The 16,987-nt window shown below is 43.7% G+C and overlaps 1 protein-coding gene across 1 annotated transcript in view; it reads left to right on the forward strand.

Annotated features, from left to right (window-relative positions):
- The first annotated feature begins 866 nt into the window (after nucleotides 1–866).
- The window catches only part of RHOJ (ras homolog family member J), a 71,345-nt gene continuing 55,224 nt past the window's right edge, over nucleotides 867–16,987 (forward strand). Inside the window, exon 1 of the mRNA XM_034768536.1 lies at nucleotides 867–1,584. Coding sequence (XP_034624427.1) covers nucleotides 1,407–1,584 — 178 coding nt within the window. The 5' untranslated portion in view covers nucleotides 867–1,406. The remainder of the gene's footprint in view (nucleotides 1,585–16,987) is intronic.

Genomic DNA, 16,987 nt, shown 5'->3' on the forward strand with positions numbered 1-16,987 from the left:
CACTGGGATGCCCAGGGAAGAGAACGGCTGAAATGAGGAAGGGGTTGTTTTCAAATTAGTGACTCACTTCTGCTAGAGATTGCACAGTTTTCCAGGCGTAGAGAGAGCAAGATTTGGCCCTAAGTGTTTACCCACAGTGGGATCTTTGGGACAGGTATATAATAAAAGGAGGATCAGAACTATATGAAATACTATAGCAAAACTGTGCTGGACCACACATTGCTCGAGTTTTTAGGGAGTAAAAGCTATGCCATTTAACTCTGGTTTTACGCAGGCTGTTCTGTAGCTTTGCCCTGTAGCCTTCCCTTTGAAGAGCTGTAGTTCCTAATTCATCATCTGCTTTCTTTCTCCCCACCTCCCTCCACACACACCTATACCAGAAAAAATTTCATTTGTTTATTTTGGGGGGGACAGGAGAGGATATTTTCTTAGTTCCTGGCTTGACTGATTTATTACTTTACCCAAATTGTTAAAGAGGTATTTACATAGGAAAGCGTGTGTGTTCAATTCTACTCCTATGTACCAACACCCCCAAAAGAAAAAGCACACCCCAAGATGCTCCGATACTGCAGCAATGGGTGGCAGCAGAAAACCCTAAGATAGACTCTATTGCACATTTTACAGGCTGGTTCCTTTATAGAACTCCTGCCATTCCCTGCTTATTCATTTAAGCCTGAATCCCCATTTTGCATAGCATTCCCCATTGAAAATCATCTACGTATCTATCAGTCAGCACCAGCCTCATCTCAGCCAGCCCGGAGAACAGCATTGAGTGCTTAGATGAAACAGGAAGCTTAACAACTTTAGCCCGCAGTGAGACCTCTAGTGTTTTTCTTACTCTATGTCCTGGCATAGTTCCTCTAAAGTACAAACACACACAGAGCTCCTATTGTTTGCAGCCCTTCACAAGCCCACTGATCCTAATATGGAATTCAGCAGGAAACCCATGATTTCCTGACACACAGCAAGCTGAAGAAAGAAAGGAAAAACTCCATTAAAAACCTCCAGCTTTCCTCCATGTTAGACATGAAATGGAAAATGGAGTGGATTTAGCAGGAATCCCCGATTCCTCTGGAGAAGGGGAGAAGAGAATCAACACCTCAGACTGCTGATATTTTTAAAGTTGCAATAAATATCAAGGTCTCTGTGACAGGATGAGTGTTTCCTGACTCAAGCTCACAAGAAAGGACAATCCTTTTTTTAAAATCGATGTATCATTTATTTACCTCAATGCTTCTCTTTACGGATATGGTAATTGCTCGAGGCGGCTGGAACAGCCTGGAAATATTAGTATGATTTCCTGAGGTTGAGAGCGTCCCAAACTCAGGAAGAGTCAATACAATCGCACTTCATTTTTCCTTCATGTGCACTTGGAAGTCCTGGGACCAGCAGCAGCACCAGCAAGAATGAACTGCAAGGAAGAAGATGGCAACAGCACCGACTGCAGCAGCAATAACGTGAAGAAGATGTTGAAGTGCGTGGTGGTTGGGGATGGTGCGGTTGGGAAAACCTGTCTGCTGATGAGTTATGCCAATGATGCCTTCCCGGAGGAGTACGTGCCCACTGTATTTGACCACTATGCAGGTAAGGAAATACTTTGTAAAAAATCTAAATAGGTACAGAAAACTCCAGGAGGGAGGTGAAGGAAGATCAAGGGCAAAGGAGGATGGGTCAAAGGGGATGTTGGGGTTACTGCTAGCCCAGGGATGTGATTCAGGCTTGGAAGGCAGCCAGACAGCTTAGAGGGCAGCACATACAAGTGGGGCAATGAAGGATTTGTTAGGAGAGAACTTATTTGTTTCCCATTTTGTTTTTGGCAAATACGCAGAATTAGAAACACAACTTGAATTAACCTCCACTGGGCTTTGAAGGCAGTGTATATAATTCCGCATTTGCATAACTAGTTGCCAGGCTTGTCTGGGGGTTTTGAAGTTCTAAGCTGAACTCTGCCCACTTAAGTCCTCCAGACTCTAACACACACATTTTGTCAGTCGTCTTTTTCCTCGTGGCAAATGATTCAGAAGCTGCAATACTGAAATCCTTTTTATGAACTAATCTTTGAGAAAAGCACTGAAATCTCACCCAGTGCTGCCAGAATGAAGCTCACTCTGTTTTACTGGCATTTATTATTAATAGTAGTTAATATCAGAGTATGACGATGAGCAAAGCAGCAGTGTTCATTAGTTTTAATTCTTAATGATGAACGTGCTTGTCTTAGGAAAAAAGAGAACAACCACTCACAGAACATAGCAAAGATCATAGTTGATATTCATTTTATCACTGTGCAAGCTGACACACATATCTTGAGAAGACCACAGTTTAGGTACAGTATTCACAGACCACCTTTACTGTAGCAACTGCTTACAACTTTTTCAGGTGCTTCAAAAGTTAGCATGTGTACTGTGCAACAGGCTGAAAATGCTTTTACTGTTGCTTAAGTTCTCCTAATGCAAGTGTTAGTTGTTCTCATCATGTTACATTACTGATCCTATGTTTTTTTTATTTATAAGATCCCTGAAAAAACAGATTTTATAAGTAATGCAAAACTCATCACTGATCTTGCAGCAGTTTTGTTTGTTTTTTATTTTAGTTTTCTCCTCAACTGGATTTTCATGCCATGGCTTATCATAGATTTGGTATTCTGTAATGGGAAAATCTCTGCTTTCACCTTGGCTCCATGTCAGGTTTAGCAGAGGGACGTGGCCAAAAAAAGAAAACTGTGTAAATGCTGAGTTTGATATGTGGCAATGTGAAACCCTTCTTTCCCCATAAATGTGTGTAGCTTCATTTCTAGCTCCACATAACAATGTCTTTTCTCCACCACCTCTCCCCATTTATTTTAAATTCCCATTTTTAAAAAGCTGTTTACACAAAACAGAAATAGGAGTAACAATTTAATAAATATAATGTATGAAACAATATCTATTCCCATTCAAATGCAGATTTTATAACTCTGTTTGCAGAGACTGAAGAATTAGGTTTCTGAGATTATCTCCAGTTATTTTTATTGGAATTCTGAAGCATTCAAAGCAACTATTACAAGGAAAAGTGTTTTTTAGGAGAAAGCCCAGAAAGCTAAGCAAACAGATTGTTCAGAGTCTTTCGATATTAATATACTATTGTGGGACAAACCATCTCTGATTAGAGTGATTAAAAACTAGAGATAGTCAGGAAATAGAATTTCCATTCCACGGGAAATTCCAACATTTTGAAATCTGCCTTTGTTCCAAATCATCATGAAAAGTAAAAACGTTGAAATTTTCCATGGAACAGATAGTCTGAAAAAAAATGTATTTTGATAATGTCACAATGCTTCATTTTGATAATGTCAAAATATTATATTATCAGAGTATTAACTAGCACAGAACTGAGACTAGCTTAATTGCACAGTTGTCATTGATGATAGGGTGTTAACCATTGATAGCAGCAGATCACAGATTACACTAACTTGCCCTACCTGCTCTCTATCCTTTGTATGGGCCACAGATGTGCGGCAGATTTTCACATTATTGATGCAAATAGAGGCAGGCAATAAGGGTGTAGCAAAGGAATTGTGTCAAACTTCAGGGGGCTAAACTCTAATTAGGATTATAATTATCCTATATTTATACAGTGCCATTTACACTATGAGACCTCAAAGCACTTTGCAAACTGTGGTCCCAATCCTGCTCCAATGAAGTCAAAGCCAAAACTCAGTTGATTTCAATGAGTGCAAGAAAAGGCCCTCTATAGATGGCAGTTACTTCACCTAGCACTTCTGGAGCAAAGCAGTGCACCGGTTTAACGATGCAAACAGCTGCATGACAACTTTTTAGGCCAGTTAATAAATATGTGAATTGTTCCCCTGCATCGATCAGCTGCTATTCCCCACCCCCACCCCCACCCGATCTCTAAGAGTGTGAATTTGTAAAATTTCAGGGTACATGGTAAGGCCAGCCTTTCCATCAGTACCCATGATGGATGTTGGGTAGGGCTGTGTAGTAGTGGTGTGGGACTCTGGGGACTGTGTGAGGAGCTTGATTAATTTGTTATATATATGTTCTAACTGGGTTCTTTGATTTGATCTGGGCTAATTGGTGGGTCTGCTTATTTATCAGTGTACTTTTAAAACACTGTCCAAGATGCTCAGAGCATTGGTTGGGTGCTCTTTTATTGTAGAATAGTAAAAATCCAAGTCATGTGCTGAAAACTTCACATGCTAGATAAACAGCTGGTTTCTAGTGGCAAGCAAACAAAAAAAAATCTACCCCGGTGGCAAAAAGGACATTGCAGGCAATAACAATAGATGCCGGTTTCCTGAGTTTATAGCAATTTCTGCCAAATCAGCTTTATGCCATCTTTAAAATTCTGATCTTCTCTGAGCAATGCTCTTCAAATCAAAGGTTTCAAAGTAGCAGCCGTGTTAGTCTGTATCCGCAAAAAGAAGAACAGGAGTACTTGTGGCACCTTAGAGACTAACAGATTTATTTCAGCATAAGCTTTCGTGGGCTACAGCCCACTTCTTCGGATGCATAGAGTGAAACACACAGACAGAAGTTATTTATACATACAGAGAACATGAAAAGGTGGAAGTACGAATACCAATTGTAAGAGGCCAATCAACTGAGGTGAGCTATCAGTAGCAGCAGAAGAAAAAAATTTTGAAGTGATAATCGAGATGATCCATAGAAGGTGTGAGGAGAACTTAACATGGGGGGGGAAAAATTCAATTAGTGTAATGACCCAATCTTTCCCAGTCTCTGTTTAGACCTAAATTAATTGTGTCTAATTTGCATATTAATTCGAGTTCAGCAGTCTCTCTTTGGAGTCTGTTTTTGAAGATTTTTTGTTGCAAAACTGACACCTTCAAATCTGTCAGTGAATGATTACAGAGGTTGAAGTGTTCTCCCACTGGTTTTTGAATGTTATGATTCCTGATGTTAGATTTGTGTCCATTTATTCTTTTGCTTAGAGACTGTCCAGTTTGGCCAATGTACATGGCTGGCACATGATGGCATATATCACGTTGGTAGATTTGCAGGTGAACAAGCCCCTGATGGTGTGGCTGATGTGGTTAGGTCCTATGATGGTGTCACTTGAATAGATATGTGGACAGAGCTGGCATCGGGCTTTGTTGCAAGGATAGGTTCCTGGGTTAGTGTTTTTATTGTATGGTGTGCAGTTGTTGGTGAGTATTTGCTTAAGGTTGGGAGGCTGTCTGTAAGCGAGGACTGGTCTGTCTCCCAAGATCTGTGAGAGTGAGGGATCATCTTTCAGGATAGGTTGTAGATCTTTGATGATGCGCTGGAGTGGTTTCAGTTGGGGGCTGAAGGTGGCGGCTAGTGGGGTTCTGTTATTTTCTTTGTTGGGCCTGTCTTGTAGTAGGTGGCTTCTGGGTACTCTTCTGGCTCTGTCAATCTGTTTTTTTCACTTCAGCAGGTGGGTATTGTAGTTTTAAGAATGCTTGATAGAGATCTTGTAGGCGTTTAACTCTGTCTGAGGGATTGGAGCAAATGTGGTGTATCTTAGAGTTTGGCTGTAGACAATAATTTCCATCCTACCATCAACCTCAGCCTAGACCAACCCACACAAGTGGTCCATTTCTTAGATACTACTGTGCTAATAAGCGATGGTCACATAAACACCATCCTATACCGGAAATCCGCTGACCGCTATACTTACCTACATGCCTCCAGCTTCCATCCAGGACACACCACACAATCCATTGTCTACAGCCACGCTCTAAGATACAACCGCATTTGCGGATCTTGGGAGACAGACCAGTCCTCGCTTACAGACAGCCTCCCAACCTTACGCAAATACTCACCAGCAACCGCACACCATACAACAAAAACACTAACCCAGGAACCTATCCTTGCAACAAAGCCCGATGCCAGCTCTGTCCACATATCTATTCAAGTGACACCATCATAGGACCTAACCACATCAGCCACACCATCAGGGGCTCGTTCACCTGCACATCTACCAACGTGATATATGCCATCATGTGCCAGCCATGTACATTGGCCAAACTGGACAGTCTCTATGCAAAAAAATAAATGGACACAAATCTGACATCAGGAATCATAACATTCAAAAACCAGTGGGAGAACACTTCAACCTCTCTAATCACTCACTGACAGACTTGAAGGTGTCAGTTTTGCAACAAAAAAACTTCAAAAACAGACTCCAAAGAGAGACTGCTGAACTCGAATTAATATGCAAATTAGACACAATTAACTTAGGTTTAAACAGAGACTGGGAATGGTTGGGTCATTACACTAATTGAATTTTTTTTCCCCCATGTTAAGTTCTCCTCACACCTTCTATGGGTCATCTCGATTATCACTTCAAAGTTTTTTCTTCTGCTGCTACTGATAGCTCATCTCAATTGATTGGCCTCTTACAATTGGTATGCATACTTCCACCTTTTCATGTTCTCTGTATGTATAAATATCTTCTGTCTGTGTGTTCCACTCTATGCATCTGAAGAAGTGAGCTGTAGCCCATGAAAGCTTATGCTGAAATAAATTTGTTAGTCTCTAAGGTGCCACAAGTACTTCAAATCAAAGTGAGTTAAACTGTATCCATCTATGTGATGTTATAAATGTTTACTTAGGACTGAGACTGTACCAAGACAAAATTCAGTTCAACCACCAGCAGAGCTGGTTGAATATTAACAAGATGAACATGGTTACTCTGATGGGTGGAGGAATGTTAGCTGTATTCGTGCAAATGAATGTTGTATGCAGTGGTTCAGTCATGACTGCAGCCAGGCAAACTAACAGCAATGTAAAATGACCAGACCCGTTACTTTCTTCTGTTCACAAATTAGGATACTAATTGTTTAGAAATGTTTGTAATTTTCAACTGATTGATAATGCTTTATATGGACATGTCTCAGTTGTTGAGTGGCTCCCAAACTATTTGCTTCAACTCTTTATTGTTCATGGTGTGTTAGTGGTTAGTTAAGTCAGATGATACTGTTTTTGTCCCCTGACTGATTGACTGAAACTTCTATTACTCCTGGGGGAATTCTGCGCTACTGCCTGTGTGCATAATTAACGAGCCCCGCATATTTTTAATTTTTTGTGCAGAAAAAAGCGTCTGCCAAAATGTTGTTGCAGTTCTGCCTTTTGCCCACAAGAGGGCATTGTGGTGCAAGAACAGCAGCAGCTCCCGGCAGAAAATAGCTTCTGCAGTTCCGCCTTTTGCCCACCAGAGGGCGCTGTGGTGATTGAACAAAGCAGCAGCTCCCCGACAGCAAGGGAAGAGAAAGAGCTGCCTTCTTCGCAGCAGGCCAGGTCAGGAGACAGGGGCTATGGAGGAGACAGACAGCGTGGGGTGCTGGGTGGGGGGTCAGACAGAGGCAGATAAGGGCTAGTGAGGGAGGTTAGACTAGGTCAGGGGCTGACTGGGAGTGGAGGCACAGGGCCACAGGGGGAGGGAGATGTAAGCTTTAAAGCTTGTCTCTCTCACCAACAGAAGTTGGTCCAGTAAAAGATACTGCCTCACACCTTGTCTCTCTAATATCCTGGGATCGACATGGCTACAACACTGCAAACAAGCAAATACAAATTTGACAATGGGCTCTTCAAACTAGCAGAGAAACGGATAACATGATCCACTGGCTGGAAGTTGAAGCTAAACAAATTCAGACTGGAAATAAGGTGAAATTTTAACAGTGAGAGTAATTAACCATTGGAACAACATACTAAGGTTTTTGGTGGATTCTCCATCACCGGCAATTTTTAAATCAAGACTGGGTGTCTTTCTGAAAGATCTGCTCTAGGAATTATTTTGGGGGGTTATGGCCTGGTTATACAGGAGATCAGGCTAGATGATCACAATGATTCCTTCTGGCCTTGGAATCTATGAATTATTCTGTTTCTTCCTCTGGACCACCAACAGATGGCACAGAGCGCACCTTCTCTGTAGAGCCCTAGTCACTGGCTTACATGTAATGATTGTCTACTTGGTCAGAACCCAGGATCTATAGTTTGAGTTAAAGAACTAACTCCCCTAGCTGGTAGCAGACTCATATCCCTCTGGATCCAAGCACAGACAGCAACAAGTAATATACTGAGCAGTGAGTTAAACTTAAAGTCTAAATGATGGACATGCAAATATGTATACATAACTCATTCTTATAACAGAATGACTGATTTACAATAGGTGGCAGCACTATTTCCAGAATAGATGCCTAGCTGAAAAAAAAGGGGGAAAAACTTGCCCAGAGCTTCTAAACAACAGAAAACCCTAGCTTTATACAAATCTTTCTATTTCTGCAGGATGTGGTGTGGCCGTATTGTACTGAGTCATCAGCAGAATGGCTTCTTTGCTGATTAAGTCAATGAAAAATGCTCCCTTGAACTTTCTTCTCATGTGCTGTCCACTTAGGAAGAGTTGCTGCAGATGCCTAGCTGATTGGGGCATATAAGTGCCACAGTTTATCATTCTGTTTGTTTCCCTCAGCATATACACCACTACTTTCCTATGTCCTAATATTTCAGTGGCTATAACCAGGACTAACTACATCATGGAACTGGCAGGGGATGGGGAAGAGAAAATATATTTCCTTAACTTGTCCCATCAAGACAAAGTCATTCAAAATGAAGACTAACATGGCTACCCCCTGATACTATTCAAAATGAAGGACATCTTTTGTCATATTATTACTTATCTTTAAAATGAGCAAATGCTAGTTATAATAGTTGATGTCTACCTTCATAATAGATGCTCATTTACCTGAATCATAGGAGATTGCTGGTTAATAAGCTTCTAACTGAATCAAAGGATTGCAGCTCATTACCAAACTATCACCTGTCCCAGCGTGCACTGGGATCAGGATAAAACCTGGGACTGATTTTTCAAGGATATTCATTTCTTCATTTCCCCCAAAGTCCTGCTTAGGAATCTGGAAGGGACCTTAGATCGCATCCAAATCTTAAATCCTTTATTAGTTTTGCGCCATACACATTCATGAATTTAAAATTAAGAGCTAAATCCTGCCATCCACAGATGTTGCTGTTTCTGTGCATAGGGGAAGCATTGTACCGTCACAGGGCAATGTTTGTTTCTCTTTTGCTAAAGTGCAGCACGTACCCTCTGCTAGGCCCTACTGCCAACCCCACATGTGCTGGGGCTCGTGGGGCTAGCAGGCAGAATCTTGAGGTCATGCTGTTTCTGCTGGCACAAGAGTCAGTCTCTAGACTTAGCACCTCCCCAAGCCACCAGTCGAGATTCTGTCCTTTGCTGGGCAGGGGAAGAAGAGTCTTTCCTGCAGAGCACATTGGCACAGCAGTGACTCCTGAAGTACATGACTCCAGCACCGGTCTCTGGGGGAAAAAGCAGCTGCTGGAAAAAACATCCACCACTTGGTGGGAGGGGAGCTGAGTAAAATTCCTTCCCAAAGAGGATGGGGGCACAGCTGTAAAAATTGCCCATCTACAGGGGGAGAGGGAGGAGAGTGTTGCTGGAGTGGGAAAAAGTAACAAGGGGTCGGGGGGGGCTTCCTTCTCTTCACAACACAGTGCCAGGACCTTGTCCCTTGCACCTCAGTCCAGCACCAAACCAAAGTTGAATCAGATTATTAGAGAAATAAAAGCATAAACCGTCAGCATGGATAGAGTCAATACTCAGCCTTTCAGACAGGGAGTTAACACGAATGTGCACAGGGAAATTGGGCTGATCAGTCCTGCCACGGTGCCGGCAGATGAGCTAGATGACTCATGAGAGCTCCTTTCCAACCACAGCCATTCTAAGGGGAAAGAAGCAATGTCTTTTATTAAGACTTTCTGGCAAAGACATTCAGCGGTGACTGCGAAGTAAGGATATTAACACTATCGACTAAGGCTGGGTTTTCGGCAGTCCTTATGGCAAGCAGCCCCTGTAGCACAAAGTGGGAAAACATGCACATTCAAACATATTGTAATTTTTTATCCTCTAGGAAATGGGACAAAAATACCACTCCTGCCCCCTGCCAAAAAGAGCCTATTTATAATTATATTTCTTTGCTGAGAACAGGCAGTCAAAAAAAAAATCTCCTAAGGTTGGAAAATGTGTTTTAAGTTCATAAACTGTCTCATGCTCTAGTTTGAAAACAGGCAGTGATCCAGGTGCGATGAGCAATTTTGTCCTGGAAGGGCAGACCCTCCATGACTTGTGATGACTTCTAGTTCTGTGCAGTCGTGCTCATTCTAGTTCAAAACCTGCTAATCTCACTCAATACGTTTTCCTGCAATAGTGCTTCTTAGCACCTTGATGCTGGTTTTAACCTTGGAGACCAGGTTAGCTGAGACTTCCTCTCTCTGTGAGCAACACGACTGCAGGGGTGACTAGCAGAGGTGCATCAGGAAACAAAAAGGGATGCAGCATCATGGAACAGATATTCAGAAAAGCTGAGGGCCAGCCTTTCGAGTACTCTGCATCCAAAACTGGGGCCAGATTTTGAGCTGAGCTCCCACTTCTGGAATGTCTATGGTGCAATCCTAGGGTGTGATTACAGCTTGAGCCGGCATACCCGTGCTAGCTTTAATCTACCTAGCTCAGGCCCTGGAGCAGCAAAGCCACGGCAGGATGCATTTCAGTGCATTACCCAGGGCTCCGGGCAGGCTTGTACAGCCTGTGCTGAAGCATGCACTGTTGCTGCTTCACTAATCTGGTACCTGAGCTAATAGGGATAAAAGAAACCATGGCTGGCTGAGGTCAGGTGACTCAGGCTCTCAGGGTTCGGGTTTCAGGGCTGAAAAATCACTGTGTAGATGCTCAGGCTTAGGCTCCAGCCCAAACCTCAATGTCGATTTTTAGCCCTGCTGCCCAAGCCCCGTGAGCCCCAGTCAGTTGACCCAGGCCACCTGTGGCCTTGCCATGGGTCTTTTATCCCTGTGTAGAGATACCCAAATGTCTACTCAAGCTGCAGGCACAGCCTGTGATTGCACTACAACGATCCCCTGAGACACTTACATAAGAGAGAGATTTTCAAAAGAGCTCAGAACATGATGTACTGACAGTTTTTGAAGATTTGGGCCCAGTTACGACGTTGAACACTTCTGAACACTGGGTCCCATATGACCAGGAAGCACTCCATAAACCAACCAGTTAGGTGTTAGACAGACAACCAGTTGGACACCCTCATCCCTAGAGGAGGCTGGTATGTGTTTTGATTGGACAATGCGGGCGTTCTTCAGCAGATGTAACTCTTCTCATACTGAAGTTTGACTTCAGGCATGATATAAACTATCTGTTAAGGGTTCTTTTCTCCAGGGGCTGTTCACTAAAGTTAATGGAAGTTAGAGCACGTATTAAAAATTTAAAATGTTGCGTACTGTATGTAGTCTAATTTTCACAATGGCTATGTGGTGCATTGAATAAATAAAGACAAAGGGTCTGGCTTCTGATTTCACACGAGTGTAAAGCAGGAGTAACTTCACTGTACTCAGAGGAATTATACTGGTGTAAAGCCAGCGTGAGATCAGAATAATTCCCACATTCCCGGTTTTAGGTTCAATTCCAGGGGGTTTTTTTGGTCATCATATTTATTTATATTTATTTTTATCACCCAAATGTAGTGATATGAAAACTGTCATCCTGGGTTGCCAGGGAACTGAGCCTGGAATCTATCATGTTAAAAATGCAAGTTAATATTGCTTGACCTGGAGAAGTAACTCTGTCAGCTAGCAGCGGTAGTTGTGTCCTGTCGTCTTATGTGAACCAGCTGCTAGAGCAGGGGTGGGCAAACTTTTTGGCCCAAGGGCCACATCTGGGTGGGAAAATTGTATGCAGGGCCATGAATGTAGGGCTGGGGATGGGGGTTGGAGTGCAGGATGCAGGAGGGGGCTCAGGGCAGGAGGTTGGGGTGCAGGAAGGGTGCAGCAGGGGGCTCAAGGCAGGGGGCTAGGGGGCTCAGGGCAGGGGGTTGGGGTACAGAGTGCAGGAGGGATTTGGGGTTCAGGCTCTGGCCTAGTGCTGCTTACCTCGAGCGGCTCCGGGTGGCAGCGGCATGCAGAGGGGCTAAGGCAGGCTCCCTGCCTGCCCTGGTCCCGTGCTGCTCCCGGAAGTGGCCAGCATGTCCGGCAGTGACTCTTGGGGGTGGAGTGGAGACTGCGCCTGTGGGTAACACCCCCGAAGCTCCCATTGGCCACGGTTCCCTGTTCCCAGCCAATGGGAGCTGCGGGGGGTGGGGGCAGTGCCTGCAAGCAAGGGCAGCACATGGAGCCCTGTGCCTCCCCTTCCCCCAGGGAGCCTGTCTTAGCCCCACTGCACCACAGGGCTGGCAATCCTATGGGCTGGATTGAAAGCCCTGATGGGCCGGATCCGGCCCACGGGCTGTAGTTTGCCCTCCCCTGTACTAGAGGGCTCCAAGTCTCTTTTCCTAGCATGGGTTACGTACTTCCCCAACCTGGATAAGCACATCCTGATAGTTTGAGGTCCAAAGCAGTTCAAATCCCTTTATGGCCAACCATTTGTAACCACCTCACACCATGGATTGTCAGTGGGGAAATAAACCCAGAACCTTCAGTGCTAAGAGGATAAGAACATACTATAGAGGGCAGTTAATGAGTTAATTCTTTAGCAAAAGTGGTAGAGGATCATTGTTTTAACCCTGAAAACTCTGAGTTCAATCCCCAGTGAGGACCAGTGGCTGATCATATCTATTTGTCTTAGGCATTTATTGTATGCTGATCACCACAGCATTTAGCTTTTAGCCTTGCAAACCACAGTACAGCTCGGGGGGAAATATATTTTGTTGCTGATAAGGGAGCAAGTAAATTTTAGAAGCTCCTAGTCATGATGAACTGTTCCTGCCAATGAATACAGAAAGAGGTGGATAAAACTACAGCTGTGCTCATCCTGGAATATACCATTAGTCATGCCAGACATGTAACAGACATGACCATTGAGGGATAAGGGTTTGACCCAGGTAGCTGTCATAGTAAGATATAACAGGGTGGGCTAAATAAGTTCCAAGCAAAAGGAAATCCTTGAAGTGAAGGAATTTGTTGCATGTAATAAAATGCCAGCTAGAAGATCTATATAGAAGCGAAGGAAGCAGATAATTTTCTTAAAGTATTTCTGTGCAAAGTGCTAAGCTCCTAAGAAATCGGAACAAAGTCATTTATGAAGCACAACAGTTAATTTATCAGGAAGGAGGTATACATTTATTTGCAGGAGATGCAATGAAAATGTCACATATTAATAATTGAGCCATTTATTTTTGTCAAGGCAAGAATTATTAGGTCACCACAAAGAAGCCTTGTTTTTGTTTGCTTTTCCTGATTTCTCCCTCCTCCCCCGCCCCCATTCACTATATTGACTTACGTAAGCGTTTAGAGAAATGCACTCTGGGGAATATTCACCCAAGTCCTTTGCACAGATGTATGTTGCTACAGGAAGATAGTGATCCAAATTCTGTTCTCAGTCACACAGGTGCAAGCCCATTATTTAACCCCAAGAGCTTTGTGTCCATCCATCTGTTAGTACATATGGACTGAACTGAAAGTGGTAAATCAGCAGAGAAAAATCATACTACATCTTCCCACTACGGGGCAGATTGTGCCTGACCACGACATGGGTATGCAAGGGGCAAGTGTGCAAGGAAGAGTCCTGAGGAGCCCCAAGCACAGGGGCTGATGCCTTCTAGTGCCCCATGGGATACAAGACACCCCAAAAGGGTGAGGATGATAAAGAGGGGCTGAACTGGGCACAGAAGGCTGAGTACGCTGCCTCTCCTGAAGTGGTGTATGGAGCAGGGGCAACCTTCCCCTGCACACTTGAGGGTACGTCTACACACCGCAAAGAGAGGTTTGTTCTTAACTCAGGTCAGCTATCTCAGGTTAAAATGGAAGTGAAGACAATAGCAGTGCGAGTTCTAGCCTATAGGGCAACCCCCGGGGGTTGAACTTGAGCTGCTAACCTGAGTTAGAAGCCAAGTTGCCAAACCTTCACTGCTATTTTAACTCAGGTTAGCTAATTCAAGTTCAAAACACACCTTTGTTTGCCTCCCAGGTATCCCTCAGAACAGGACAATTCCACAGTAAATGCAATACAGCCCCGTGGCTAAAGGCAACTATAGGAGAACAATAATGGTATAACTGGACGGTCTGGGTAGTCAAAGTAGTTCAGACAAAAACAAGAACGGATTTCAATCACTGTATAAAACCCAAACTGAAGCTGAATCTTGAATTTTATACAGCTGAGCCACCCCTTGGATAGTAAAAAAAACTCTGGCTAGTAATGTTTTACCCTCTCCTGTCTATGTACCTCTGTTTCAGTTGGAACCAGAAGTGGAAGACCTGGAAATCTCATGAGACTTCCTGCCCTTGCAAAGTTGTCGGCTGGGATTTTCAATGGTGCCTAAGGCACCCAGCTGCCAATAAAATTCAGTGGGAATAAGGTACATAAGTATATTGAGCTTCTTTGACAATTCCCTCCCATACTTCCCGTTCCAAAGAGACGCGCTTCTGAACTGCTAAACATCCTGAGATTCTTCCATCAGTAATGAGCCCAGCCAAAGAGATTGGGATTTGATTCTCAAAAGTGTAGAGCAACCAGTACTCTGAATGTTGTTTTGCATGGGCTTAAAAAATAGCCTGTATGGATGCTAGTTAACGCTAATCCTTGGCAATACAGTCACAGATATTAAACAAAAATTTTGATTTTTTTTTTTTAAACAACCATCTCTACTTGGTGGTTGCAAAAGTCAATGTTAGACACATCACAATACTTGTAATCACCCCTTCACCAGAAAGCCCACAAATCCACCAAGCTCAATAGATATACATGGTAATTAGGTGATATGCACTGACATCAGAGAGAATCTAATCAATAAACCCCATATTGTTCTGGTGGGATTTATATCAGCCAATTGCCAGATGAGAAACATCAATTCTGAGAAGAGGTCTCTGGGCTGCATTTATACGTGGAGGAGCCACAACCAGAATTTCTCTCTATAAATGCCTCTCTCTCTCCTTTCTTGACACTGTAGAGTAGCAGAGGCACATTTGCTAGACATTCAGCTTTCCCCCAATCTGATGTCATGCCCCAGTGTACAGCAACAATGAATGACCTCATGTGACAATGAAGATTGCAGGATCACTCCTGACAGGTGTGACACCCCCCCCTGCCCCTCCCCCATCTTTAAAATATTTCTTCCATTTATTAGAAAATGAAAACGACATAAACTCTAATAGTAAAATGATACATAGTAATCAAATTAACCTGCTGCCAACATTATGCCCATGAAACATGCAACGTGTAGGTCTATTTGTTCACTGTGTTAACCACAGTCCAAGTACAATGATATAAATTCAGTTTGTTTGGGTCTCTAGCAAAAGCATGGAAGAAAATAATCAGTCATTCCTTCAATAGGGTTATCTGTTTGTTTGTTTTGTTGTGATGTGAAAGTGGCTAGGATTATTCAACACCAACACCTAGAGCACACTAGTGCTATTATTTTAAATCACTGTTTTCTTACTTATTACACAACATCATAGTCCTTAAAAACATCTTTACTATTTAATGGGAAAGCATTCTAAATGGCTGTTAAATTTGGTCTAGAAATGTTGTATAATAATAATAATGCTATTATATATATAATACAATAATAATAATAAAAAAGAGTAATAATAATACTTAGCAGTTTTCATCAATAGATCTCAAAGTGTTTTATAAAGGTGGTCAGTGTCATGATGTCCATTTTTAACCAAAGGGGAAATGGAGGCATGGGGAAGGAAGTGACTTGCCCAGGGCTACCCAGCAGACTATTAGCAAAGCCAGGAATTGAAACCTGGTCTCCCAAGCCCCCGTCCAATGTTCGATCCACTAGACAACACTACCTTTCCCATGAATACACATGTTGGTCACCAAGTGGTGCTAAGACCACTTAGAGAGAGAGTAATGAGTCTGCTCTACACCCTTAGCTAAGAGTCATATGGCTTTTGGCTCATGTAGTAGAGGCTCATAGAATCATAGAATATCCGGGTTGGATGGGACCTCAGGAGGTATCTAGTCCAACCCCCTGCTCAAAGCAGGAGCAATCCCCAGACAGATTTTTGCCCCAGCTCCCTAAATCGCCCCCTCAAGGATTGAAGTCACAACCCTGAGTTTAACAGGCTAATGCTGAAACCACTGAGCTGCATTTAGTTCCAGAGAGCCCAGGTTCGACCCTGCCCGCCTACGACCGGGGTCTGTTGGTGTTACACTTTACTGAATCAGGGTCATAATTATGAGAGTTCACACTACACAGTTACTTTTGCTACAGTATGAAAATAATTGGATCCATTTATTAAGCATGTCTTGACAGTACATAAGAGATTCTGCAGCTTTCTTCTTAGCCAGATACTTCTAACCACTTCATACAACAGGTATGCTCCAATTATACTGGGAGCAAGATGGCAATATCATGCCACATTTCAGAAAGTGAGGTGCAGTTGCCATGTTTCTGTTCCAGAGATAAATAAATTGTAGGCACAAGATTTAAAAGGCAGCTTGTTTAAAATACACACCAGTATATTTCAGAGCACAGTTGGATTACGTTGCACCCAGGGCCGGCTCCAGGCACCAGCCGAGCAAGCTGGTGCTTGGGGCGGCAGCTTGTAGGAGGCGGCATTCCGCCCAATCCTAGGGCGGCACAGCTGCTTTGTTGTTGTTGTTGTTGTTGTTGTTCCGCTCCAGCCGCCCTGTAGGGGGAGGCAGCGTGGAGGACGGGAGTGCCCTGCAGCAAGCCCGGCAGGGCAGCCCGCGTCCTTCCCTCCCAGCCGACTGGAGTGTTGTGGAGCCCTCCCGACAGGGGGCATGGCAGGAGGGGCCGCGTGGCAGCACCCCGCTGAAGCCCTGCCCGTCCCCTTCTCTCTCTCCCCTCGCTCCCCCCACTAGCTGGGGCACATCTGCAGGCAGGGCCGGCTCCAGGGTTTTGGCCACCCCAAGCAGCCAAAAAAAAAAAAAAAGCTGCAATCGCGATCTGCAGTGGCAATTCGGCAGAAGGTCCTTCGCTCCGAGCAGGAGTGAG

Source organism: Trachemys scripta, chromosome 4 (genome assembly GCF_013100865.1).
Source record: "Trachemys scripta elegans isolate TJP31775 chromosome 4, CAS_Tse_1.0, whole genome shotgun sequence".
Lineage (NCBI taxonomy): Eukaryota > Metazoa > Chordata > Testudines > Emydidae > Trachemys > Trachemys scripta.